A 26,947-nucleotide genomic window follows, 5' to 3' on the forward strand; every position below is an offset into this window, starting at 1 on the left:
GGCTGCGTAGAAGAGTGTCCACCATGCGTTTGAAAGTTGCAGGTGCATTACACAAACCAAAAGGCATGACCTTAAATTGGTAGAGGCTGTCGGGTGTGATAAAAGCAGTCTTCTTGCAGTCGCAGTCATCAACGGCAATTTGCCAGTATCCCGAGTGGAGATCTAGTGATGAGAAATATCTGGCATCATGGAGGCATTCGAGCGCATGGAGGCACTGGCTAGTTTGAGGGAGAGGATACACATCCTTCTTTGTTACCCAATTGAGATGGCAATAATCGACGCAATATCGCCAGCTGTTATCCTTCTTTTTCACAAGCACCACAGGGATGCCCAAGGGCTAGAGGAAGGCTCTATCACATCTTTGTCAAGCATTTTCTCTACCGCCCTCTGGATGACTTGGCGCTCAGAGTGAGACACTCTGTAAGGGTGTTTGTGAAGGGGGCTGGCATCTCCAGTGTCGATGAGGTGGGCCATGACATGTGTACGGCCTAGTGGACTGTTCGCAACATCAACGTCATGGTAAGAAAATAGGACAGCACGGAGTGCTTCACTTTGGGAAGGTAAGAGGCTGGGGGATATCATTTGGTTCAGAAGAGCCTTGGTTGGCGCCAGTATGACAGGTTGGGGCACGGTCTCATCGTCAGCAGTGAATTCAGAAACTGTACATTCTTCCAGTGGTGACAGTTTCCAGTGGTGAGTGAAATTCTTTGTGGAAGAATATGGGTTGAAGTAGGAAAGTTGGGGACTGGAAGCATCACTCTATTGTTGGCAACAACCACTACAGTGTGAGGAAGCGCGATGTTGTGCGACAGGATCAGATATGTGAGGGAAGCGACCACATAGTCACCATCAGGGATTGGGGGAAATGGTGACTGAGGGATGTAGGTAGCAGCCTGAGCAGGTAGTCGTAGAAACTCCACAGAACGTAGGTGAGTGTTACGTGATGCGGTGTCACCAGGACACAATGGCAGTTCGAGCTGCAAAATGCCAGTAGAACAATCGATGAGGGCAGAGTGGGCGGTCAAGAAGTCAATACCAAGAATGACATCATGTGGGCAAGCGCCGAGAACAGCGAAGAGAACTTAAGTGTGGTGGCCAGCAACAGTAATGCGGGCAGTGCACATACCAAGAACCGGTGTTTGGGTGCCGTCAGCTACTCGCACAGTAGGAGAGACGGCAGGTGTCAGCACTTTTCGTAGGTAGCATCGGAGTGTAGAACTCATAACAGATATGTGGGCGCCAGAATCAATGAGAGCAGTAACGGTCATGCCATTGACTAGAACACAGGGCAAATTGCGTCTTGAAATGGGGGCAAATAGAGGTTTCTCGGTCCTTGTCTTCAATGCAGCCTCACCTCCCAGAGCTGCACTGGCTAGTTTCCCGGGTGGTGGCCAGGGTAAGTGGGGGAGGGAGGGCGACGGTGCTGAGCGGAGCACGACTGGCGACTCTGAGGTGACAGCGATCGGCTAGACCAGTGTCCTGGAGCAGCAATATTGGTGTACGTTGGTGCAGAGCGTGAAGATAGACGGTTAGGTTCACGGGCCAGAAGGTGGTCATCGAGAAGAGATGTGCTAGAAGAGGGGCCATGATCCTGGCGGCGTTCACCGAGGAAGCTTGGTCAGTAATACCAACGACTGTGGCAGTGGCCTGAAATGTAGCCGACGCGAGAGCAAGAAAAACAGATTGGTTGATTGTCTGGCGTACTCCACTCAGATGGGTTTCTGTAGCGGGGTGTGAATCGGGGAGTGGAGGCAGCAGCAGCAACAATTGGGGCGGTGTAGTGTTCAGTGTGAGGACTGGAAGCTCACATGGGCTGAAGTGTGTGACAGGTGGCTTGTAGGAGGCCCACATTTGCAAACTCATGATGGACAATGGCTTGAATGAGGGATATTGTAGCCAAATGGTTGTGAGCAGGTGCCTGGTAAGCGGCTGGAGCCATGGCTTCGAGCTCCTGGCAAACAATACTAGTTAGGTTGTTAGGTGTCGAAAACAGAGGGGGCGTCACGGGATCTTCGCATGAGGATGTCGCAGCCGTGTTCGGGAGTCTAGTAAAGCGCTGAGTAATGCGCCGGCTTTTCACTTGTTCGAACCGACGGCCTTCTGTTATGATGGAGTCAACTGTGCTGCAGTGCTGCAGTATGTTGAAGGCATAGTCAGCTATGCCATTCAACACATGGCCAACCTTGTCCACCTCTGGCATGTCTTTGTCAATGGTGCGGCACAAGGCTAGCACGTCTTGGATATGTGCGACATACGATTTTGTCCATGTCCATCCTGGAGCTGTTGGGCCTTTCATCCTTAGGCTCTATTCTCGATGTGCATGGTGGCTCTCTGATTGACTGTGGAGAAGCGAGTCTTTTTAAATTAGTGCCTGGAAATGGAAGCATTGCAAGAAACGTTGCTGCGCTTTTGACGAAATGGGATGTGGAGCTGTAAACGGTTTCGAAGGAAAAATTTTTCTGGTCTTTAGCAGCTATACTGCAATGCTGGCACGTTAAAAAAAAAAAAAAAAAAAAAAAAAAAAAAAAAAAGGGCAGAGGCCAGAAACCCATGCAATGTATTTGCAAGTTTGTGAATAGTGTGTGGTGGCATTCTCTGATAGCCTCCACTCAGCTTGTTGATTGGATGATGAAATGTCAGTAGTGTCACAGGAAGGGCTGTTTTGTAAACAACAATTTCATGTTGATACCATCGCAGAGATTTGCCGCCTTAATTTGTGGAGCGACAAGCCGCCCAAAATATGCTAATGAGCAATCATATGCAATGGTGGCCAAGAGGCATGTGTATCTCTGTTGTTTGGGGCCAAAAAGATTATTTTGTTCATAATTTGTGCTTATAAGTGCTTACGCCATTCTCGAGTGGTGTTGGTATTTGTGTTTTTGGCCATAATTCTTTTTGAAAGATGCGTTTATTTGAAATAGTACTGACCATTACAAACCTTCTGCAACTTGTGTTTCATGAGATAGTATAACTGGTCAGTTGCTTTTGAAGTCTCAAGGTAGAAAACAAGGGCGTAAGCGCCAATATGTGACGACTAATTTCATTTCGTAAAGACACGTCCTAGTAAGTGTAGGAGATGGCGGAAGTGAGAGGCATTTATGACTGAACAAATGTGCGCGTTGAGCTTGCTGCTTTATTTTTACTGAGAAGGGATCATCAGAACCACTTTGTATCCATCGCACCTACATCACGCCTCGAAGAAAATGGTGGAATGTCCAGAATAGAGCCCCTTGTCAGTTGTCGTCCTGGCTTACCGATTCCTGCCAGATGTTCTTGCAACAAAATTAATGGTATACCATCTAGCTGAATCAGCCACCCTTCTGTCAGCTCGGCACAGTTGAGTAACTGTCCTTTCAACGTCACAGATACCACTCAAAATGCAGAGCAATGTGAACGCTGTGTTCTTTCGCTTCCTAGTGCGTTACTGCCATTTACACGTACCCAATGTGCAAGAAATGCAATGCTATGTGCCATTGCCATATTCATGTAAGGATCGCTACAAAAAAGCAAAAACCTTTTTTTCACTCAAGGCTGGCAGGCGCTGCATATATTTTACTTGCCGATTTTCGCTTCAGTGTTAAGTGAAAAAGAGGCATACTATCATGTTCATGAAAGCATGTTACCGATAATGATATATCTTGACCATTTGCTCACAGATGATGGGCAGTGTTGATTAGTTAGGCAACATTTGCAATTATTATTAGTTTAGCACCCTTGATGAAAGAGCAGACTTTGGTGAAAAACCAAGTTTAACCCGATTTTGACAAAACATTGTTTTGGGTGCAAAAATTGGGAATTATTGAGTTTTACCCCAAAACAGTGGTGGGAATGCCCTTCAGCATTTTGGAGCAGCCACTTCTGCGTTTGGAGCAGGTTTGGAGCCTTCCACGAAAGCGTACACAGAAAAACTAAATATAGTTTAGTGTTCTCTTTAGTTCAGATAATCATTTACTCATAATAATTAGGAGCAATATAAGTGATTCGCCATAGCAAGTTACGACGGTAGCGGTGATCACGCATTAACAGCGACATGCTACCGGTGCTGCTGTGCAAAGTCACGCAAGGAGCATCAAAGGGACACCATAAAGAGAAACACTCTTCAACGTTGTGGTATTAAGTAGATTATTAGAACAGCAAATGAAGGTCACAGTCCTCAATAAATTTTGCACCGCAATACCAGAACTATCTTCACTTGACAGATTTCAAAGTGCTTTTCTGTACTTGGCCCGCTGTGAACCTGTAAAAGCTCTTGAAATTTGCTAATTAGTCTTCGCTCTTTTAGGATGAAATGTAGTACAACTGCACCGAAGATAAGTTATCTGTGGCTGAGCAGTTGCCATCAGAATCTACGATGTCACGGTCAGCTGGAGCGCCAAATCCAAGGCGGACTCCTTGGTTCTAGCCCCTCTTCTAGCTTACGAAGCCTCTTCTCATGGTAAGAGGGGCTATTGTGTAAGTCATTTACTAGTGCAGCTGAAATTAGTTTTCTTTTATTTTCCCATTAAGGAAGGGCCACTTCGTAGGTGTGATATTCTGCTAATTTTAATTTTGTTTTGTGAACTATATCAGGGCGGTGAGAGCACGTAATGTTCTTTATTCCCCCACTGATGCGCACTCGGAGGGGAGGCACATAGGGCTGGAGTACTTGCTTGTTTGCGCTCACCGTTTTTACCACGAGCTTTACTGAAGGCAGAAGAACCGACATTTGGGCGAGTGAAGGGGCAACGCAAGGCGACAGAAGCTAGGCGACGCACAGGGCCGTGCTGCGCTTTCTGTCTTCGTCGTCTTGCGCTGCCCCTTCAAGATGTTTAACCAAAGACACGGTTCGCACACAAAATGCAAAGGTTGTGGGATCGTTCCCCATCTGCGGCAAGTCGTTTTTTCATCCACTGTCATTTCCATTAATTTCCCCTATGTTGTCCTTGGTGTCTTTGCTTGTTGGCTTCTTATGATATGAGTAATAAAGATCGGGCCCCTCGGTTAACCCCCTTTCTTCTCGTTCATAGCATAACGAGGGTCTCGAAAGTTAACAGTGACGCAGCTGCTCATTCTTACATCTGAGTATTGTTAAAGCTGGTAAGGCTACAGGTGGGTTCACCTGTACTTGTTCCTGTCTAATAAAAATTATCCAATGTGTGTCCCCCCTCTGCTCTTTTCGTGCAACCCAATTATAACAATTATCAGTTATAAAAATAAGACTTTCCTGGATAAAGTCGAACTTCAATATATTGAACAGCGCAGTGATCCCAAAATAATTCGATATACTGTATTTACTCGCATAATGATCGCACATTTTTGTCAAAAAAAAAATTGATGCAAATTCAGGGGTGCGATCATTACACGACTTAAATTTCCTGCGAAAATATTTTTTTTTTTCATCCCGCGCTTGCTGTGGGATGACAACAGGTCAACAAGCAGGTGGCTGCCGCTGTAAGAGTGCGGGACACCAAAACAAATATGGCGGCTGGCGGAGCAAGCTGAACGCAATTTTTTTTCTTCTTGTGAGTATATCACATGCATTGAAAGTTTCTTTCGCATCAGTAATGAATAATATCATTAATATCGGCAAGTTTACGACAAACCGTAGCCATCACCACTTTGAGGGGACAGAAACAGAGATGGGCGCGTGTAGCTGCCAGTGACATAGAAACACATGGCGGGCATGCTGCGGAAACTGCAGCATTTGTCTTCACTACTGTCCTAATACAGCACATTTCCGCTAAGGGTGGGCGAATATCTTAGCTGTGTTACAAGCGTTGGTGTATGAATAGGGTGCACTTCTAACATATTAGTGTAAACGTGGCCACTACAGTTGCCGCTCATGATTTGTTGCGTGCTCACGAGTGCAGACGAGTAGAATCGAAAAGCGCCTTTTTTGTTGTTGGCCAAAACCATTATGAAGCCTACAAGTAATAAAGCCGAGGCAAGTTTGGCTGTAGCTTTTCTTTTTTCCATCGGAGTGCGGAAAGTGATGAAAGGAATGAAATTGGGTATCTGCTTAAGAATGTCTGGTGCGTGCAGACCGCTTGGTATGTCTTCAAGAGTCGTTTGCGTAGCATTTGACAGCATTCGACAGATGGTAAGTGCGATCATCATTACCTAGACTTGGCACACGACATATCGCTGCAACAAGTTCGGGGTTCGATCAATACACGGAAAAGGAAAAAAAAAAAAAAATTGAATTTTGACGACAAAATTCAGGGGTGCGATCATAACGCGAGTGTGATTATTATGCGAGTAAATACGGTATAAGATCATGTAAAAAACGTATCAAGAACTTGTGCAAATCAATCAATGAACCAAGGGCATGATCGGAGATTATTGTTCGGAGTGCACGTTCGGCTGCGCTGTGCGCTATTGGTCTAGGCCGCACCGACTTTGTCAGCCGCGTGAAGTCGGCACAACCTAGGCCAATCATGCATGGCGCAACCGAATGCTTGTTCTGAACAACAATCCCTGATTGCGCCCCAATTATGGCACAGTAAATACTCACTTGAAGCTCACACAAAGTATTTATTTATTTGGCTGAAAGTACTGCAGCAGTATAGCCTGCTTCTTGTTGGCAGCCGCATGCTTAAACACGGAAACCTCAACATAATCTAAACGATCCAGAAGCAATAGGCTGGTGCCCCCTTTTGCGGCGCAGTAGCTGCGTAGACGGGCCAAAGCAGCTACAGCCTCAGTTGAAATCGGGAGCGGGGCAACATCAGCGCTTGTGGAATCAACCTCGGCAGTGCCTTCATTTGGCTGCTACTTCTGCTGCGATCTCCACGCCTGTCAATCGAAGCATTTTCAAACACTGTCAATAACAAAGTACTAATAAAGTGGCATCTGCCAAGGCATCTATGAGTGAGCCCAGTGAGCGAGTCTTTGTGGATGCAAATTGCCAGTCCTCGTGAGGAGCAGCAGGTGCAGAGTGTGGCACCAAGGAGGAGTCAGTGCAACAAACACAATGCGGCATTGACGTTTTCAAACTAGCCAAGCCGCCACGTGCGTATGCTGTTACGTTCAAATGGCACCCTCGGTGCAATCAATGTATGCAGCTATAGTGTGCAGCAGTCGGGAACGCCCATTGCATTGCCGCTACCTTTGAGAGTGTTGCGGGAAAGCTTGCCACTTGTTGACAGGGCGCACGTGGTCTGGGGTGGCGGAGTTCGATATATCCATTTTATGTCCGACACCGTTCGAACTAAAAAATTATAAATGCATGCAATTTTCCAGGTGATATAGAAAGTGTTCCATATACGCTATAATTTGATACATCCGTGTTTGATATATCGAGGTTTAACTGTATTATTACTTGAAGATTTTACTTGAATATTGTTATAGGTGGGTTCACTGCATTTCTTTGTTGGTAGCAGCTGCACCCGTCCGAAAACACAAATTTGTACTTGGTGGTTAGTTTCTGCTACTGTTTAGTATGCAGTTACACTGTATTCTGACCAGGTCCATGTTATTAAGGTCTCACTGTAATAGCTTTTGTATGGACCAGCTTTGGTTTTGTTTTCCAGGAGGTATTTGTGTTGTGTTGCAGAAGGTGGTTATGTGGGAGAAGGACACCTTGGCACTTGCTTTGTCTTGCTCAGTCATTTGCTATGCTGCTGCTCATTACATGGCCCTGTCGGAGCTAATGCAAGGAAGACCCAGCTCCGGCAGCGTTGAGTTTTGAACTGTTCTTTTTATTTTTTATATCGCACTGCGCACGCCGCACGGCCGAGAGCTAGCTTCCCCCTCCTTGACGGGCCCTGCACGCGGAGCAAGTTGTGGCCTGCGGCCTGGGCTCGAGGCAAGGGGTGCTACAGGGCTCCCCCCATAGAGCGGAAGCCAGAGGAGCTGCCCAGTGAACGTGCTTAGATGTGACCGCCCAGTGTGATGAAGGAATAGAGGCCAGGTTAAATGGAGGAATCGCGGGTGCAAGAGCAGCGACATAGGCAGGTTTGAGTCGGTCTGCAGCCACGACGTCTTCGCGACCGTTAATGTCCAGCATGGACGTATTAGGTGTATGATGGAGTACGTGGAGTGGTCCATCGTAGGCCGGGGTGGACACACATGGTCACGCAGAACGAAGACATGGCTGCAGGAATCCATATCCTGGCTGACAAATACAGACCGGTGGTGTCAGTGAGTAGGAATTACAGGAGAAAGGTCACGAAACATGCTGCGCAGCTCCCAGATGTAGGTGGAAACATCATGGATGCAAGGTGGCGACGATGGCAGGAAGAATTTTCCAGGAAGGTGCAGAGAATGCCGTAGACGAGTTCAGCGGAAGAGCGACCTAGGTCAGCCTTCAGTGCTGATCGAATGCCCAGAAGGATGAAGGGAAGGTGGACGAGCCAACGTTCCCTTGGCTGATAAGTGGTGGAAGGATGGTAGACGGTCATATGGATGCGTCGAACGCCAAGGATGTTGGCAAGCGTGGTGAATAGGGCCTATCGAAACTGGCGGCCTCCGTCAGTGACAGAAGGGCATCCGAAATGTGACACCCAGCCGCTCATGAAAGTCGTAGCAACTGTCTCTGCCATAGTGTCTGTAATAGGAAACGCCTCTGGCCATCGGATAAAGCGGTCCATGCAAGTGAGCAGGTATGAGGCCCCACGTGATGGTGGGAGAGGGCCGACAATGTCGAAGCGGACATGGGAAAACCTCGCGCATGGAGGCTGAAATGGGGAATCAGACGTGACGGTATGGTGGTGAACTAACACGCTGGCACTGAAGGCAGGTTCACATCCAGCGACGAGCGTCTGCATCGATGCTAGGCCAAAGGAATCGAGTTGTGGCTAGCTTCTGGTTCGCACGAATTCCAGGGTGGCTCATGTTGTGCAGTTGATCAAAAATTGCGCGACGAAAAGCCAAAGACACGAAAGGTCGAGGAACACCAGTGGATGTCTCACACATTATCAATGATGAAGAAAACAGAAGCGGGCACTCAGTCAAGGATAGGGACGTGGATGAGGAACGAAGGCAATGCTGCTCAGGGTCATTGCGCTGGGTGGCTGCTAGCTCCTTATGTCTACTGATGGTTGGGCTGCCAGGACATCGACGCAGGTGAGTGCATCAGGGGCAGTATTTTCCAGCCCATGCACGTGACGGAGATCCACAGTGAACCTGGAGATAAAGCCCAGTTGGCGGATCTCCCGTGCAGTGTAGTTGCTGTGGTTCCGATGGAAGGCAAATGTCAGGGGCTTATGGTCTGTGACCACGTGAAAGTCCCAGCCCTCCAGAAAGTGGTGAAAATGCTTAATGATGAGGTACATTGCAAGGAGCTCTCGATTGAATGTACTTTATTTAGCTTCAGGTTGCTTCAGTTTTTGTGAGAAAAAGCCAAGAGGCTGCCAACCAGATATGTTTTACTTGAGAACTACACTGATTGCCATGCTCAATGCATCGGTGATGAGAGGAAGTGGGGCATCGGGAATGGGATGTATGAGAATGGTGGCATCTGCCAGCGTCTTCTTGGCAGTAGCGAAGGCAGATGCAGCTTCCTCAGTCCACTCAAGTGGCACAGCCAGATCTTTTTTGATAACCAGTAGGTCGGTCAGAGGCTTCAGGAAATTGGCACACTTCAGAAGAAAGCAGAGATGAAAGTTCAGTAGGTGCAGGAATTCTCAGAGTCTTTTTAGTGAAGTAGGGGGTGGAAAGTCTTGAATTGCCTTCACTTTGCTGTCGAGAGGCCAGACACCTTGTGGGGTGACAAGGTGGCATAAGAACTTGATGTTAACGACGCCGAAGAGGCACTTGTTTGGATTAATGATGAGACCGTAATCATAAAGGTGTTGGAAAAGGGCACACAGGTGAGCTTCATGCTCGGGGCCAGATGAACTAGTGACAAGGCGATCATCAAGGTAGGTGAACACGAAGTCAAGACGTGACCTGGTTGATAGTGCGCTGAAAAGTATGTGCAGCATTGCGCAATCCAAAAGGCATCCTCATATACTTGAAGATACCGAAAGGGGTGGGGTAATGGCCGTCTTTGGAACGTCAACAAGTTCCACAGCAATTTGATGATAAGCTTTAACTAAGCCAATTTTGCACCCAGCCAAATGCACCCAGCCCTCTATGTTTGCGAGCTTAAGGGCTGAGGCAGTAGCCAGAGGTGGAGTCGTAACAGCGCTGAGGCTAAGGGCCAACAAATAGTCCGCAACTCGGTCAGCCAATTCAGCGAGCTTGTCTAATGGCACATCACCCTGTCATGTACATTCTTTATTTCAAGAAATCCTCGGCGCACGCACACACACGCAGTCTGTGTTCCATCTCACTGCACTGCACGCAGCTTACTCTGCTTCACTCACACAGTTCGTTGTCGCGCGCTACCCACATGCCGACCGCGCACACAAGCCTTCCATGTTCTCCCTATCCGCCACACACCGTTGCCTACTGTCCCGTGCCTGCTACTCTACACAGTTGCCTACCGTCTCATGCCTGCGACTCTACGCCACCTGGCGTCAGCGCGGTAACCTCACAGATCCCCCCCCCCCCCTTTTATCCTGTGAAGAGGGCTTCCAAGGCACATGATTCTGCATTAGTCTGCATTAGCGAGGCCTTTCTGTTACCCTGTTGCCGGGTCTCTGAGTCTGCAGGTATTGCGTCCAATGTGTGCAGTCACTCTAAATGGGCCTATGCGTCGAGGGGCAAACTTGGCTGTGAATCCAATGGCTGCCTTACTTAGTGGGTGCGTGTCCTGGAGAACCAAGTCTCCAACCTGGAAGGTAGCTGGAGTGCGCTTTTTGTTGCAATACTTTGCCTGGCTGGCTTTTGCGAAAGTTTGGTGGTGCTGTACAAAGGCCCATGCATCTTGAAGGTACACATCCAGTTCAGCAGCTAGGGCATGAGGCACAAAAGGGGGCACCTCGGTGCCAGCTGCCTGATTGTGATGGATCCATGGGTTCCGTAGTTCTCGCCCATGGCACAAGAAGGCAGGCATAAAGCCAGTAACTACACTTTCAGACGTGCGCATTGCAAACACCACTTCGAGCAGCCTTTTGTCCCAGTCCCTGTGGGAAGTGCAGTAGCCCACCATGCATTGTTTAACCGTTGCATTATGGCGTTCCACAGTCTGTCCTGCTGGTCTGTATGGGACTGGGTGGCTCTCCTTGATACCCCAGTGAGAATGCGTTTCCACAGTTTGCTTATGAATGGTTTGCCACTGTCGCCAGAGATGGCGCTAGGCATACCATGCCAGCAAGAAACGTCGATCATTTTATCAATGATCAATTTAAAGGTAGGTGCACGTAATGGGAAAAGTTCCACAAGCTTCGCGAACTTGTCCAGCACCACCAGGATGTGCTTGTGGTGCAGAGGGGTTGTGGGCAGTGAGTGGCCCAATAAGGTCCACATTTAGCTGCTGCATAGGGTGGGTGGCCCATGATCTGTCCATCAGTCCTTTGGTTTTTGGCGGTGAGGTTTGAAAGCCTGGCACTGCTGGCAGCTGCGGATGTAACAGGAGATATCGGAGCGGATACCGAGCCATGTTAACCGGCTCTTCACACGTTTCCAAGTTTTAAAATAGCCAAAATGCGCACTTAGGGGGTGGTCATGCTTCATTTTCACTGCCATGTCTCGCTAGTGTTGGGGAAGCCAGGTGACCTTTCGTTGACCAACCATTGCTCGAGATTTTGCTAACATCAGCTAGGTCCTGTACCCTCTTGGACTCTTTAGCGTCACCAGGTAGCAGGCCAGACTTTAGGCATTGCAGCAGCTGCAGTAGCTGATTTGGCCTTCGTCTATTCATCTCCGCACACCACTGCAACACCCAACCAAGCCCTCCCGGCCCAGCAACAAGAGTGGCAGCTGCAGCCTGAGGCAGTTTCGGCTTCTGAGTGTCCGCGGTCAAAGACGCTTCACGCTGGAGCACCGGAGTGGAACCCCTAATCTGTGCCGTTCACTCGCGCGCCGAACACACGGGGCAACTACACTTCGGCACCGCAACAACTGAGGAGAGCGCCTCGGAATGTTGGGTTTCAAGATATGCAAGGTATCCTGGACGAGCACCCACTTGTCCATGTACATTCTCCGTTCCATCCTGTCGTATTGTATGCGGCTTGCTCTGCCAATTACTTCACTCACTCAGTTCATTGTCACGCACTCCCGGCGTGCCAACCGCACACACACGCCTCCCATGTTCTACCTCCCCGCCACACAATGTTGCCTACCATCTCGTGCCTTTGACTCTACACCGCCTGGCATCGGCCCGGTACCCTCATAACCTGTGCCGCAAGAACTGGCATCATGTTCTGCGGGAGGTGTTGGAGGAACAACTCAGGCAGCAGCTTGTCCTGTTGAAAGGCAGAGACTCCGCAAAGAAGCTGGTGCATGTGTCGAAGGACCTGTGAAGGGTGATTGTCACCGAGCTCCGTAGCTGTGAGGAGCTGCTGGAGACTGCTGTGCTCAGACTCTGACTTGCGGGAAATGATAGCCGCCGTCGTGTCAAAGGGATGGGTCGGGTCCGGAGAGGTGATAACATCCGCTAAGTCCTTGGCGATGTCCGGAGGTAAAGAGGACATCAGATGTAAGAACTTAGTTTGTTGACTGGTGATAAGCTAGAGATAGAAGTGCACCTTGACCTGCAGGAACCAGGTGCTGGGGCTCTCTGCGCTCTCCCAACAACTCTCCCAACACTTCAGTACCGTCTTCACACAATACCTCCCACAGTTAGGAGTCCGCCTCGACTCCCTCGAGACACGCCTTGAGGCCCAAAGTGCCGAAACAGGCGGCAATATATGAAGGAAGAGGGCCACCCACAGTTCCTGCACCACGGCAGATCAAGTCTCTCTCAGATTAAGCCTGGAATCACTTGCCCTTAACTCTTCCACACCAGCGTTGACACCCACTGACCTCACCCTTGCTCCCACATCGGCCTCGCAAATGGACAACTTGACCCCCCCCCCACCCTTCCCCACACCACTAGTTAACCATGGGCAGCACAACCCCACCCATTGGCAAACGTTTGGAAATCTGGCAATGGAACTGCCGCGACTTCCGCAAAAAAGTGGAGCCTCCTCCAACAATACATTAACAAACACCTTGCTCAACCAGATGTCATAGCGCTACAGGAACCTGGCACATCACCAACACTACGATAGCCCAACAAAAGGTAGAGCAGTTTCCTTATTACAAAGTCCTGATTAATAAAGCACTAACCGTAACTGGCCTCGACAACATCCAAGACACCAACATCGACCATGTGATGGGGGAGCTACTTCTCAGGTGGAAAAGAAATAAAATAAAGAAGTAAAGCATCATCATTGTCAATTTATATAGCACCCTGAAGCAAAAAGCTTCAGACTTCCCCCATTCTGGACTGAGCAAGCGAAGACCGAGCCCCATCACAAGCCAAGAACCTCAGACCATTCGAAGTCTCTCTGTAGCAAGTTTACTGCAAATAAATAAATAAGTTTTTACCACCACTATCACCATCCACGAAAAACGAAGCGCAAGCAGTCTCTGCTTCCTACGGCTTGAAAGAGGAGGCAGTTATCCCAAGGTTCAGCCAAGCCGACAAGACCGCGCTGGAGATTCGACCTTGCAGCAGGAGATAGAACTAAAACCCATGTTGCGCTATCTCACACTGCAGCTGCAATGACGTTGCAGCGAAGCTAACCATTGCCCTTTATTATGCCTTCATCCCCATGTGCAGGTTACTTTGAATACCGCAGACAATGTGCCGATGCCTATTCCCTCTCGCGCGTACACGGGTTCGTGCTGGTGCATTCCAGATTCTGTTAGGAGCCTATACGTGTGCCTAACGTATACATCAGCGGAAGAATTTTGCGTTTTTAATTATATTGTAATTATTATTTCCTGGTTTTAAAGCTTGAAATTTATATTTTCCCAGTTCTTTTAGTTTTTTTTTCTCAAGTATAGCTTTTTTAGTCTCAAATTTTGGTATCAGCACTGTGTCCCTTATACTCATTCAATTCTCGACATGATTTTTTTTTCCTGAATGCAAGCGAGTCAGAGAGTGCAAAAATACTATGACATAGAGTCTTCGGACACTGAAATATTTAGAAATCCCGTAAAAAATCACTAACAAGGACTCACATTTGTAAAGCTGCAACCTTAGAATTTCATAACTTTGGCTAAAGTACAGATACAAACATCCAAGCGCTAACTTGCAGTATTTGAACACCTAGGAACATACCTGCTTAATTTTAGTTATGTTGTTGCAGTAAACTTTTTGCATATCACACCCCAAATTTTTAACACAAGAAGAATTGTAACTACTTTTTTTTTTATTGACCTCAGGAAAAATCTGATTGCATATTTATAAGCAGCACCCACGATTGGATGGGTCCTGAAAGTTTCATTTGTCTAGAGCGAGTATCAAAAATGGTTGTTCTGGATGCCATGTCACCTCAATATTTTATGCTGTGTGTTTTTTGTACTTTTCTCAAAACAAAAATTTTGGGCTCCATGTAATATTATGGCCTCGCTACCTCAACATCAAGAACAGACAGAACTAAAATGTTTTTTGCAGAACGGAGCCTATTGTACACTCTTTGAAGTATAGCAAGGTAGTTTTTTTGTTTTCAGTTTGGAAATTAATTATTTTGGTGAAATTTCTGCCATATGGCTGCCATATTTTGTGGGCTTGTATTCAGTGGGCTGTAAAATATCTATTAAGGGTCAGATAAAAAATGTGCTTGCTACCTTTCATTCCTTACTCTTTATGCTATCTAAACATGCCTTACAAACATTTTTTATTGTGCCATTTATTTTCTGTTGTGGCCTTAAACAATGGAAGTGAAATGTTAATTATCGTAGAAACTAATTGACCAACAAAAATAATTACAATTTGAAATCAGTACAAAGATCTAAATAAGACTGGAAAGTTTCATATCCTTCTCATATCACCCTCGCAACCACAACAAATGGTGCAAAAGGCGTGACCTTATTGCCCTTGGGACTTTATACGAAGCCTAGGCTTCTATAGCATATGTACAAAGCTTAAAAGCTTTTCTTCAATTAATTAAAGTTTTTCTATCAATTAATTAATAATAATTTCAAAGTTGACACCTCCAATATCTTTACCTATTCCTCGGGGTACCAAACTAGAAATCACCATTCTCTTTCTATAACACCATTAAACCTGCAAGTTAATTGTTTTAAATATTCCTTTTTTCCAAGGACCATCACTGATTGGAATAACCTCACGGATGATGTTGTCAGACAGACATCATTACATTCATTTCAAGAGCATTTGAATTGATTGTTGTTAATTGACCTTGTCGCTGTATTCTCTTGTTGAATTTCTATGTGCAATTTTGTTTTCTTTGTGTCTGTAATTCTGTATCTTAACACAATGTTTCCCACCTGCTATGATCTTGTGTACAAGATCGCAGTATTCATCAATAAATAAATAAATAATAAATGTTGTCGTGCGCTGATGGAGGAAAGATAATGCTTTTTCCATGCAAGCCCAGTGACAGATTTCGTTTTGCGTGCAGAACAGCACAATGGATCGGAATCTATATTTAAAAAGGCTCACCTTAGTTCAAACTTCGTTTCATTCCAATAACTTTCCAGTTTGTTTGGAGTTCGAATTAGCGACATTGTACTACTATGCAGTTGAACCCTCTTATAACAATATCGGCTTTAACAATACATCTGATATAACAATGAGTAGCAGATGCACTGTACGCTTTTGTACGTCTTCTATGCCAAAATAAGCCAGGGGACATATTCTGTAATGGTTCGCTTTGGAACTGGTTCACTCTCATGAACGCCATTGGTCAGCGCTTCATTTTCGTGATCCCTGGTGGGCGTAACTACAAATTTTGTTGTCACACATAGTTGTCAATCATCTGGAAAGGGAACCCATCATCTGCTACGAGCGGAACCACAGAGAAGTGGTTTGCTCAAGGGTTGCAAGCATGATCTCTAGGGTTTCTAGGGTAACCGTGGCTAGTCTCGTGCTGGCCGGCACAATGAGAGAGATGCCTATAGTGTCTTTGGTTGTGTTGCTGGCGAACATTGGCCAAAGACAATGACGTGATGAGAGGCAATGGCACGACACATTTGATGTAAGTGAAGGAGAGTTCCTATGGCATTTTAGGCTCTCCTAAAACAGAGTGCGATGGATTTGTGACGAGCTATAATATCGCAGACCGCAAGATTTAATATCGTTGACACTGTGACTAAGTGCTGTACAAGCTGCGGTCTTTTTTTTTTGCCATGGGTTGTTTTCGGCAGTGCGTCTGGAATGCAGAAGCTATTGGGTTGTCACAACCATCAGTCGAATCATTTCCGCCGTTGCTTGGGTCATCACGGTTGAGCGAAAAGAAAAAGTGTGAGATTTCTCTCCGTGGTGCAGAAGAAAGCCGCAGTCAAGAACGCTGCCATGACTACAACAAGGTTCTCGAAGCTGTGGGATGTGTGGATGGAACTCTCATCGCAATGGTCCGCCCTAAAAAGCTCAGCCACAGCTAAACGAAATCCTATTAGAACCGCAGCCTACATGCAGAGAACCGCTTTGATTGCTTAACGTATGGTGCATCACCTAGCAAAAAAAGAAAAAAGTAAAATTAAAACAATGCAGATAAAATTAGATCACCAGCTGTGTGTCGGAAGCTCACAGTTACCGTATTTACTCGAATGCAATGTGCACTTTTTTTCCGATAATACAGGTGCAAAAATTGCATGCGCGTTAGAATCGAGTACAACCCTAAATGTACGTTATCATATCGCCATCGACATTTCAAAATCGACACCTCGTACGTGCCATGCTGTAGTGCGTGACGTGTGCTTAGGCAATGCTTCCTTTGGCTCAGGTTAGTGCACCGTCTGTCATCCCATTTTCTACGTTTACTCTATCAACATACAAGTGCCGACTGCAAAGGCATGCCGAGTTCATAACGATGCCTCAATTAAAAGGAAAGCGATCACATGTGCGGAGACGGATGGAAATCGGGCCACATCACGGGTGTTCGGAGTTCCCAAAACTTGCATGCAGCACTGGTGCAAACAGGAGAGGCGTTCTAACTAAGCCAGCGGCTGCTACGTACGGCGCGGCCGCGCCGTGCCTGTCTTGAAAGAGATCTGCGACGGAGACAAGAGTCTACACATCTAGGTGCACTGCGCTGTGTTCTCGTCACTTAGTTCGCGTCGAAGTGAGAGACCGCACAAGGGTCAATTTCCTCGCTCCTGCTACCGCCCTTCCTCACTCCAGCATTTAAAGAGTTTCCACGGTCACTGAGTGAGGCATGTTCATGCTTGTGTGTGATACCATGCTTGTTAATTTAGTTAGTAAGCGAATGTTTAAAAGATTATGCGGCCGATAAAACTACTATCCTTTTCGTATAGCTGTCTACTAATTTGCTATCGTAATCGATGCTTCGCCTTTTGGGCAATCTGTGACTTTTTTTATTTATCGCAACTTTAGTGCACTGGGAGTAAATATCTTTTTTCCAAATGAAAGAAACTTGTATTTCTGTATGAAAGAATGAGGTGCGTGGTACTGTAAAGGACTTTTCTTTTTTTAAGTCCCAGCAAACGGGTGCGGGTTACAATTGATGTTTTTTTTCCCTTTTTTTTTTGGTCACGGAAAACGGGTGCGTGTTACAATCAAGGGCGCGTTAGCGTCGAGTAAATGTGGTATTACTGGAAATTAAATGTGCAAGTGTTCTATACGAAACAATATTTTTTTTACCAATCTAGCAACATGGTTCAATTACTATATCATCCCCAAAGTGCAAACAAAAATAATGACGTGACCTTGCAGCAGAAAGCCGCTCGTTCATTGGTCTCCCTCGCGGCGGGATGTTCCACTCTTTCTCTAGGTGTCGTAACCCAGACATAACAGCCAGAGCAAACCGGTTTTAAAGTGAACCGTTACAGAGAACGGCCCCAGTTAGTACAATGCTCCTACACTGCATTATTGGTAAGAACTATTAAATTTGCCTATTGAATGTGGGGGGCCGAAAAAAAAACCCCCTAAAAATTCTTAAAGAAAGGTTGTGCAGATCCCACACAATCAATTCAAGTCAATTCAATTCAGCCTTTATTTTTCTATTGGACAGAGAAGGAGACAGGACTAAAAGCTCGCAAGCTTGACAGAGGTCCTGCCCCCTTCATCAACTTGGCAGTACAGTACTCAGCAGAGATTTTCATTATGCAAAATAGAAGTGAGGCGTGCAGACAGGACACAAGAGTAGAGAAGTGGACAACACGAACGCCGGTGTCCTGTCTGCACGCCTCACTTCTATTTTGCATAATGAATCCTTACCAACTAGCTCAGCTTTCTGTCGTTCTAAGAGATTTTCAATTTTCCAAATAAACACTAAAACAAAATAACAAGACACTTTGTAAAAAGCAGCGCTATGCATTGCAGCACAAACATAGGTATTAGAAAAACAAATAACTGGTCATGGGGAAACGAAAAAAAAATAATAACAGATATAGGTTTAAACTGAGTGCAATATTCCGTAATCTTGCTAAGAAAAAATTGCTTAATAACATCACTTGAATGCTGAAAGGGGTCAAACAATTCTTTGTTTAATTTAGTTAATAATACTGGAAGAGTATATGAAAGTGACTACTCGATATAATATGCCCTAGGCGTCGGCACTAACCAAATTTCTTTGTCTAGTCCACAGGATAAGCGTGTTTTTCTCAAGTTTTGCCAGATAACAAATATAATGTTCATCACTTTGTGAAGAGCATTTATAGATAATTAAAAGTCTATAATTTTATAAACTATACATTGGCAGGATTTCATATTTTAAAAACAAGTAATGTGTGGGGGAACAATAAGGAAACCAGCAATGCATCTTACAGCTCTTTTTTGAAGAAGGTGAAGCTTGGATAAATTTGTGACACCCGTAGTGCCCCAAATGGTACAACAATATTGCAAAAGAGAAAGAACTAATGAGTTGTGTAGTAATAGCCTAACTTAGAAAGGAAGAATACCGCGCAGGCGCAACATGACACCAACAGCTGAAGACACTTTTGATCTGATATAGTCAACATGATCATTCCAAGTCAAATGCTTTGAAAATATAACGCCAAGGATTTTAACAGAATCCACAATCTCAAAAGTATCAGAGCTTAAGAACACGTTCAATGGCCTAGAAATTATCTTTCCTTTTGGAAAGTACAATATTATTTTTGTCTTTTTAGAATTAATCCTCAAACAATTTTATTTTGCCCATGTATTTAATGCATTCAGTGTTTTGATTGCTTTCTCTTCAATGTCACTTTCTGATCTCCCGGATATGAACATCGAAGTGTCACCAGCGTAGGATACAATCTTTCCATCAGTTACACATTACACAATATCATTTATATAGATTAAAAATAAGAGCGGTCCCAAAACGCTTCCTTGGGGACTCCTGCATAAATATTTTGTATTGAAGACAACGAATTTTTAAAGTCTACATATTGTGTTCTGTTCGACAAGTAAGATTTCATAAGATCATAAGCTTTTCCTCGGACACCATAGTTTGCCAGTTTATGTAGTAAAATTCTGTGGTTTATCAAGTCAAAAGCCTTAGTAAAATCTATATATATCCCTGCACCTATTTCCTTATTTTGAAACATATCTATAATGATTTCTTTTTGAGTCAGTAATGCTGTTTCAGTGGATCGATTCTTTCGAAACCCGTGCTGAAAGTCAAGCAGCAGGTTATTTTTTTCAAAGAAAGATAGTACCCTACCATGCATTAATTTTTCTATACCCTTCGAGAACACCGGCAGTATAGAAATTGGACGATAGTTACTAATCAAATTCTTGTCGCCGCTTTTAAAAACCGGTATCACTCGAGCCATTTGGAGTGCCTTTGGAAATACAGCGGTAGATAATATGAGATTGTAAATGTGAGTAACAGCGGGACATATTAGGTGAAGAACATGTTTAACGGGCGCTATTTGGAGACCAGTTGCACCTACTGACTTGCTATTTTCAATACTACTTATGCACGAGAAAACTTCTGTGCAGTTCGTGGGCGCAACGAAAAGGGATGATGGACAGCTGCTTCCCTTCATGGATTCCATGTAATTTTGGCTGCACTCTACCTGACTCTGAGATGCCTGTAAAATAAAGAAATTGTTGAAAGCGTCAGCTAAACAGGCCCCATAAATTCATTTTCCTTCATGCTGAAAGTTTTCGGAAGTATCACGGGTATTTTGTTGCAATAAGCAATTCAGTTTTCGCCAGATTACATCCGATCGCTGTTCTTCAGGGCTCCAAAATACATTTGTGAAATAGGCGTCTCAAGCCATTCTTAGTCTTGATGTTAGATTCTTTCTGTACTTTTTGAATTGCCGAAGCAACTCTTCATCTTTTGATTGTACAAACTGTGCGTACAATCGGTTCTTATGCTTGATCATTTGTAGCAAGTCAGACGACATCCAGGGTTTTCGTGCTTTTGATGGCGTGGCTGTTTTTCTTAGTGGAAAATGTGCATCATATATAGCCTTGAATGTAGTGATGAAGTTAAGGTAAGCGGTATCACTACTATCTGCCTCGAAAATGTGGTTCCAAGTCTGTTGGCTATGTTATGCGAAACATATTGCAGGCACCTGGTTGTCTAGCATTGTTTCGGGTTTTGCAAAACGATGCCAAGTGGATGAACGTGTTCCTGCAAACTGAGTAGTAGTGTACATGTGGGTAGCGAGCATATGTGTATGTGACCACAGCAGCACGATGGCAACCACATTGTAGACGATTGTACGACAGCATTGGCATGATTTCTACACCGACCGTTAGATGCGAGCCCATGACATGGCGATTGTTGGGTTCTACATAGGTAGTGGAAAACGTAAGTGAGAGAAGCATGGACTGTGATGTCATCAAGTACTATGCCACTGACCACGTGCTGGTGGGCGAGTTGGTTATACATGATTACAATGAAGGAGCCAAATAAAACAATGGATGAAGGAAGGCGACACCAACAAAAATAACTGACCCATTATTCGGATCATGATGAGAACACAAACAAAAATTGACTGCACATGGCTGCGCACTGTTACATTCAACATACAGTTAAAACTCGATATAACGAAGTAGGTAAAATTGACAATTTGCTTCATTATATCGAAATTTTGCTATATTGCAATTCAACCTTTCAACTTTTTATGCAAATAAGCATAGTCACCAATGGATTTTTTTAGCACAAAAGGGACAAAAAAAATTTCTGAACTATTGAGCAATTGGAAAAAGCAAGTTAGAATGAGAAAAAAATGAATTTTGTTGAACTTGTCAGTCGGCGATGAAAGATAGTTTTATGCCTTGTGAATGATATCATCACATCGATGGTAAAAAGCAAAGCCAATCACGCTTTTCCATCCACTCTGTCCCCAGAACAGATAGCGTTGCCCGTAGTGGGGCAATGCTATCATGAAAAGCGCTGGCAGCAGGAAGCGAATGCTTTGTCTGCCTCTCACTTCAACGTGGCTCCGAAACTCGAGATTATGGAACCTCCAATGCTAAATGCGCCACCGCATCTCGGCATGCCCACTCCTTGCACACAAAGAGTGGGTAAAACAGGGTGTGCAATGCATATGCGCTTGGCCATCCCCAGCTTTGGCCACGCTAGAAAAGGAGACGCCCACCAACCTGACCCAAACTCCCCCCCACCTTCTCTATCGCGTCGCCATAAGGTCACTCGCCTTGCTCACGTGGGAAGACGCCGCTCATCAAACCACCCTCCTTCTCGGCTCACCCTCGCACGTGTTCACTCGCACTCAAAGCACACAGTGCACAGAGCACAATAGGATGTTATCGCATGTGGACTTTACATGGAACATGACGCTGCTCCTCTTCAGCAATTGCTCTGTGGAAGTTTCCATTCATTGCATTCATTGCTCCAAATCCTTTCGCAGCTGCAGTAAAATTTCGTTTCGTTGAAATTGAGTTTAAAAACACTTTCTTTTATTAACTAACACACGCTGTTCACACACCAGAAGTTATAAAAGGTGAAATACTTAGTTATATCAAGAATTTTATTACGCCAAGTTTTAACCGTATTGTTAAAACCAATAGTGCTATAAGTGGGTTCAACTGGACTTGTTTGCGTCTAAGTAGGATATTTCTATGTTTGTCCTCTCTGCTTTTTCTTGCCACTGTGTTATAACAATGGGATTTTGTTAGAACTTGAATAATGTTATAAGCGGGTCCAACTGCATAGTAAATAATTTAGCATGCTCACAGGCTTGCCAGTATCTTATAGTTTCAAGGTCCAGGACCTTCATTTAATGCAAGAAATAAAGAGTCGTAAATATTCCTGTCAATCCTCTTTTAATGTGCATCTATTCTGTACTATGGACAGTCAGATTTTGCTAACATGGCTGCGTTTATACCTGGTACAAGGTTGCATTAGCAGCACAAGATTTTGTTGCAGCGGAGTTACAGCGGCAACAATTTGGGTCTTGTAATAAGATATGCATTCCTCTGTTATGTGGGGTTTTTGCAGAAGGAGACATCAGGTGTTTTGAGTTCACCACTGCAATTTTATTAGATTCAGGCACATTCGGGTGGAAGCCCCTGGAGTTTCATTGCAAGAGCCACAGTGGCCTCTGGTCTCACCTTTTATATATTTTTGGGTTGAGGTCAGGGGGTTGTCTTTAATTAGCAAGCGGGAATACAGATTTTGTGAGCAGTCCCGCTGCTGCAGCACACCTGAACATGGACTACTGCTACAAGGACAAGAAGAAGACTGCATTGCAAACGAGAAAACATCAATGCCAGCTTGTGTGCGCTCTGCAAGTTGGTTATGCAGTGAAAAAGAGGCCTCACCCTCTGTGGCTCCACTGCTAGGCGTCCGAAACGGTGTGACAATGAGGCTGTTTGGTGTCAGTGCTGCACTCCCCTTCTTGGGTGTTGCTGCTCCACTAAGCTCAGTCTCGTGCAGGGGCGTGTTGAGGCCACCTTTTAGAGGAGTGTCCACATTGGTCAGGGCCATGATGTTCTGCGCCTCCTGCAGTACACAATGGATGAGGAGGCACTACCATCATTTCCTTGTCATTCAAATCCAAATGCGCTTGGATATACACCCGTCTATTCCACTACCTACACAAACAGGTGCACCCCCATACACTCTGCCCTCCCAGCATGGTAGCCGTTGGTTGACGACACATGACAGTTTCCCTGTATTAGAACATATACCTACCCATACAATGTGACTTGCACAATGGCAAGATTAACAGCCGGTAAAACAGCGGCCGGTGCTGTCGTGCCGGCCGCCTGGCCCAATCCCTTTGACACTGCCAATGACACAAACGGTGGCTACAGTTTGTTTTTCACACAGAACAATGACCAGTAATATAAACTAATGTCCTAATTTTATTTTTCGCAACAAGCGACGAACACTATCAGATCTGTGGCTTGAACCAGAGCTGCGGTATAAGGCAAGTTCAACCCTAGTGACGCAAGAAGGCAAGAAAACGCTGGATAAATGTAAGTTCAAGGTACGGTGCGTTTCTGCAATTTCTGAAAAATGAAAGCATGCAAATATGTCTGGCGGACAACTTACGCAGGGCGTGCAGAAGCAGAGCCACATTAATTGAAGCACACTGCAGGATGTAGGCGACACAGTGGAAGCGGTCGCAGGTCAAATCAACGCTTCTGCACCTGCCATGATAGCTTTGTGGCTATGACATTGCTCAAAGCTGTGGATTTAACCGAGGCAGCCGCATTTTGACGGGGTCGAAATAAAAAATGCTCATGCACTTTGATTTAGGGACACATTAAAGAACACCACGGTGCCAAAATTAATCCGGAGTGTGCCACTACAGCCTGCCTCATAATCCGATTGTGGTCTTGGCACGTACAGTCCCATAACCCAATTCAAGTTTAATGCTTCTGACACGATGCAATGTGCCATGTGAGGCAATGACAATGTTCAACCCTCTCAGAGGTTATGAAATATGGCGCACAACAACGCCTCAAGCAAACACCTCTCAATTTGTGTTTTGTGTACTACACAGACAAACAGCAGTGATGCACGCAAGGTAATGTTTAACATCAACTCACCACTTTGGTGTTGACAAAACGTTGGAGCAATTAAACATTCGCCGTCAACATCACCGCTTATTATCATCAATCAAAGCAAACAGCACAGAAAGCTTCGCTTACATTGATTCCCACAGTGCATGGGATCTGCATAATTTTTTTCCTTAAAGAAAAGTGCATTTCCGCAAATTCCACAGGTGGTCAGAAATAGTGGCTTGCAGTGCACTGCCTTATGCATGCTTCGCTGCAGCAAAGTGTGTTGTATTTAAACCATCAAGAAAAAAGTTGCCCAAAAGTTTGTTCATGTTAGTGGATAGTCCGCTATAAGCAGGTCCATTAATATCGAAATTTGTTGCAGTGATAATAAAGGCAGACCAAACTAAATGAGAAGAATAGTCCGTTATATCAGAAAGTATGTTGTACATGGATCCATTGTAACAGGCATGGACTGCATACGAGCGGCCCAAATTGGCTGTATTATGCTTGGGCTCTGTCACTATGAAAAAGCAATGGTTGCCTTCACAGGATTTACAGGGTGCTTCCAATATGCATAATTATTTATGGACTTAACTCTTTCCTTACCACGGTACTACGCATCGTTCACCGGTGAACGAAGCTTTTGAGCGCGCATTTATAAAAACCGCTGCGCCCCTGGACTTGTGGCGCCATCTCGGCGATTGTATATAAAGTAGAGTTTCCGTTTCTGCATGGTTCATATTTTTACAGAGTGGCGGCTATTATTAAAGGGCGCATGAGCTCAAAGGTTGACATGCACTTGAGTGGCGCGATGGTGTCGACATCTGCAACCGTGCACGCTCGAAGGATCACAGTTTCGCTCGATTCCGACGATCCGGCAAGTGATCTTATAGGCTCATCGAGCACAGATGACTCGGACATCGATGTCGCGTCGTTGGAGTTCAGCTGAGATAAGGAAGGTGCAGCCGATCAGCCGGAAACATCAGTTGTGACCCACAAATGAGTTTCGGATTCGCCGTCCACTTTGTGTATGAATATCTAGAGCCGGTTCAATTGCCCTGTTGGTGTCCAAAATATTATTTTCTTTATTTAGTGGGTGTCCACTTCATTTGGGCAAGACGTGCTTCCACCAGCTCAAGGAATCGTGGAGTTCCGACCCCAGAGAGATCCGGGCATTGACCGGGGGATGATGCTCAGTAGCGGTCCAAAGCAGCTATCGTTATTGTTATAGAGCTGTGACTTTCAATTTTGCTGTGATATTCTGCTATGGAGAGTTAACTATTTTGTATCTGTCATAAGCTTTGTAACATTTTTTGCTCTGAAAATATAAGTTAATCTTGAAAGAGCGTAGGTTAGGGCGTGTTGGTATTCCATAACCGAGGTTTTTTAGCACACGAAAAGGGCCGAAAGACAGTGGCAAGACGCGGACACAGCGCCAACTTCCAACAATTGTTTTATTCCACAAAGCGGTACACATATATATATATAGGTAACACACACCACCGTACGCATGCGCATATGTACTGATTTTTAATCAAATGAGACAGCAACGAGAAATGTGTAATGGAAAGTTAAGATGATATTAAAGATGAAAGAACGACCATGCATAGCAAAAAAAATTTTTTTTTGTAATTGCAAGATTAAAATGTCATCTTGATCAAACCACCCCCTGCGTCACGTTTAAAAAATCGAATTCTTTTTTTGAAAGATCGATTGAAGGAGCACTAACACAAGCGCTCCCTAAACTAGCGATCTTCGCCGCTTCAATAATCTCACGTGTTGTTTGCGCTGCGCTTCTTCCTATCACCGTGCACTGTTTATAAATGGGACTGCACCCATGCTTTCTGCAGTGAAAAGCCAGATGCCCCAATCCTCCAGTTCGCACATAATTTGCGTGTTCACGCAACCTGTCATTTACGCACCTTCCCGTTTGGCCGATGTATTTTTTGCCGCACGACAGGGGCAGTTCATACACAATATTGTTCTCACAATGAACGCAGCATTCCTTGTGATTTGTCCGGCAACTGGGCTTCTCAGAACCACAGTAGCTGGCCTTTCACAAGTTGCACAGCTTGATTGGCGCTGAAAAGATGACGCTTATATTTGTGTTATTGCCAATCTTCTTCAGTCTGTGCGAGATATTGTGGATGTACGGTATGATTGCGCGTTTCTGCTTCACTCGCGCATTTTCCGGTGAAGTAAACTGCTCATCCTGTCGCCCGCATTTTGCGGTCTTAAGGAGACCTTCGGCCACAGCTGTGATGATATGCTGCGGGAAACCGGCCTGTTTCAGGCGATCCACTTGCGCCAGAAAACTGGACAAACACTTGTGAGGACATGAGCGGCGAAGCGCATTGATTAGGGTTGACTTTGCGATCCCCCTCTTAACCAACTTAGAGTGGCCCGATGAAAATGGCAGTAGCGGTTTGTTCGCCCTTGGTTCATATGCCCACCACACCTGGTCTCCCTCAAAAAACATTCTTATATCGAGAAATCCCAAAGTACCATCCTGTGGCATTTCATGCGTAACGGTGAGCGGTTGTAAACACTTGTTGAAAAGATCTAGCACTTGCGTGACATCAAGACGAGCCTCTCCGCTAGGACTCGGATCAAGAAGCACAAGGTAGTTGTCAACGAACCTATACACCTTTTTTACATTTGAGTTTTCTAATTTGGCATCCAGTATCCTGTTTACATGAGCAAGATAAAGGTCACTTAAAATTGGTGCAATGCAGGAACCAATGCAAATTCCTTGTTTTTGAAGATAAACACTTTCATCCCACTTGGAGAATGTCGAACGCAGGTACATGGACAATAGTTCAAGAAAACCCTGTGTACATATGCAGATGGTGTTTACAAATTTCAGTTCATCATAAGCATCAATAGCTTCTTGAACACATACTAATAACTCATCATGTGGCAGTGAATAATATAGATCTTTTACATCTATAGAGAAAGCTTTAAAATTACTGCCTACATGCGTCTTCAGGTAACGTATTACTTCTTCTGAGTTCTTGGTCAGAAAAG

The 26,947-nt window shown here is 45.2% G+C and overlaps 1 protein-coding gene across 2 annotated transcripts in view; it reads right to left on the bottom strand.

Moving 5' to 3' along the window:
* The window catches only part of Cdc5 (cell division cycle protein 21), a 171,759-nt gene that overhangs the window by 86,114 nt on the left and 58,698 nt on the right, over positions 1 to 26,947 (bottom strand). For both annotated transcript variants that reach the window (XM_075697261.1, XM_075697260.1), the window contains exon 7: positions 22,730 to 22,910. In XM_075697261.1, coding sequence (XP_075553376.1) covers positions 22,730 to 22,910 — 181 coding nt within the window. The remainder of the gene's footprint in view (positions 1 to 22,729; positions 22,911 to 26,947) is intronic.

This window comes from Dermacentor variabilis, chromosome 6, assembly GCF_050947875.1.
Source record: "Dermacentor variabilis isolate Ectoservices chromosome 6, ASM5094787v1, whole genome shotgun sequence".
Taxonomy (NCBI): Eukaryota; Metazoa; Arthropoda; class Arachnida; order Ixodida; family Ixodidae; genus Dermacentor; species Dermacentor variabilis.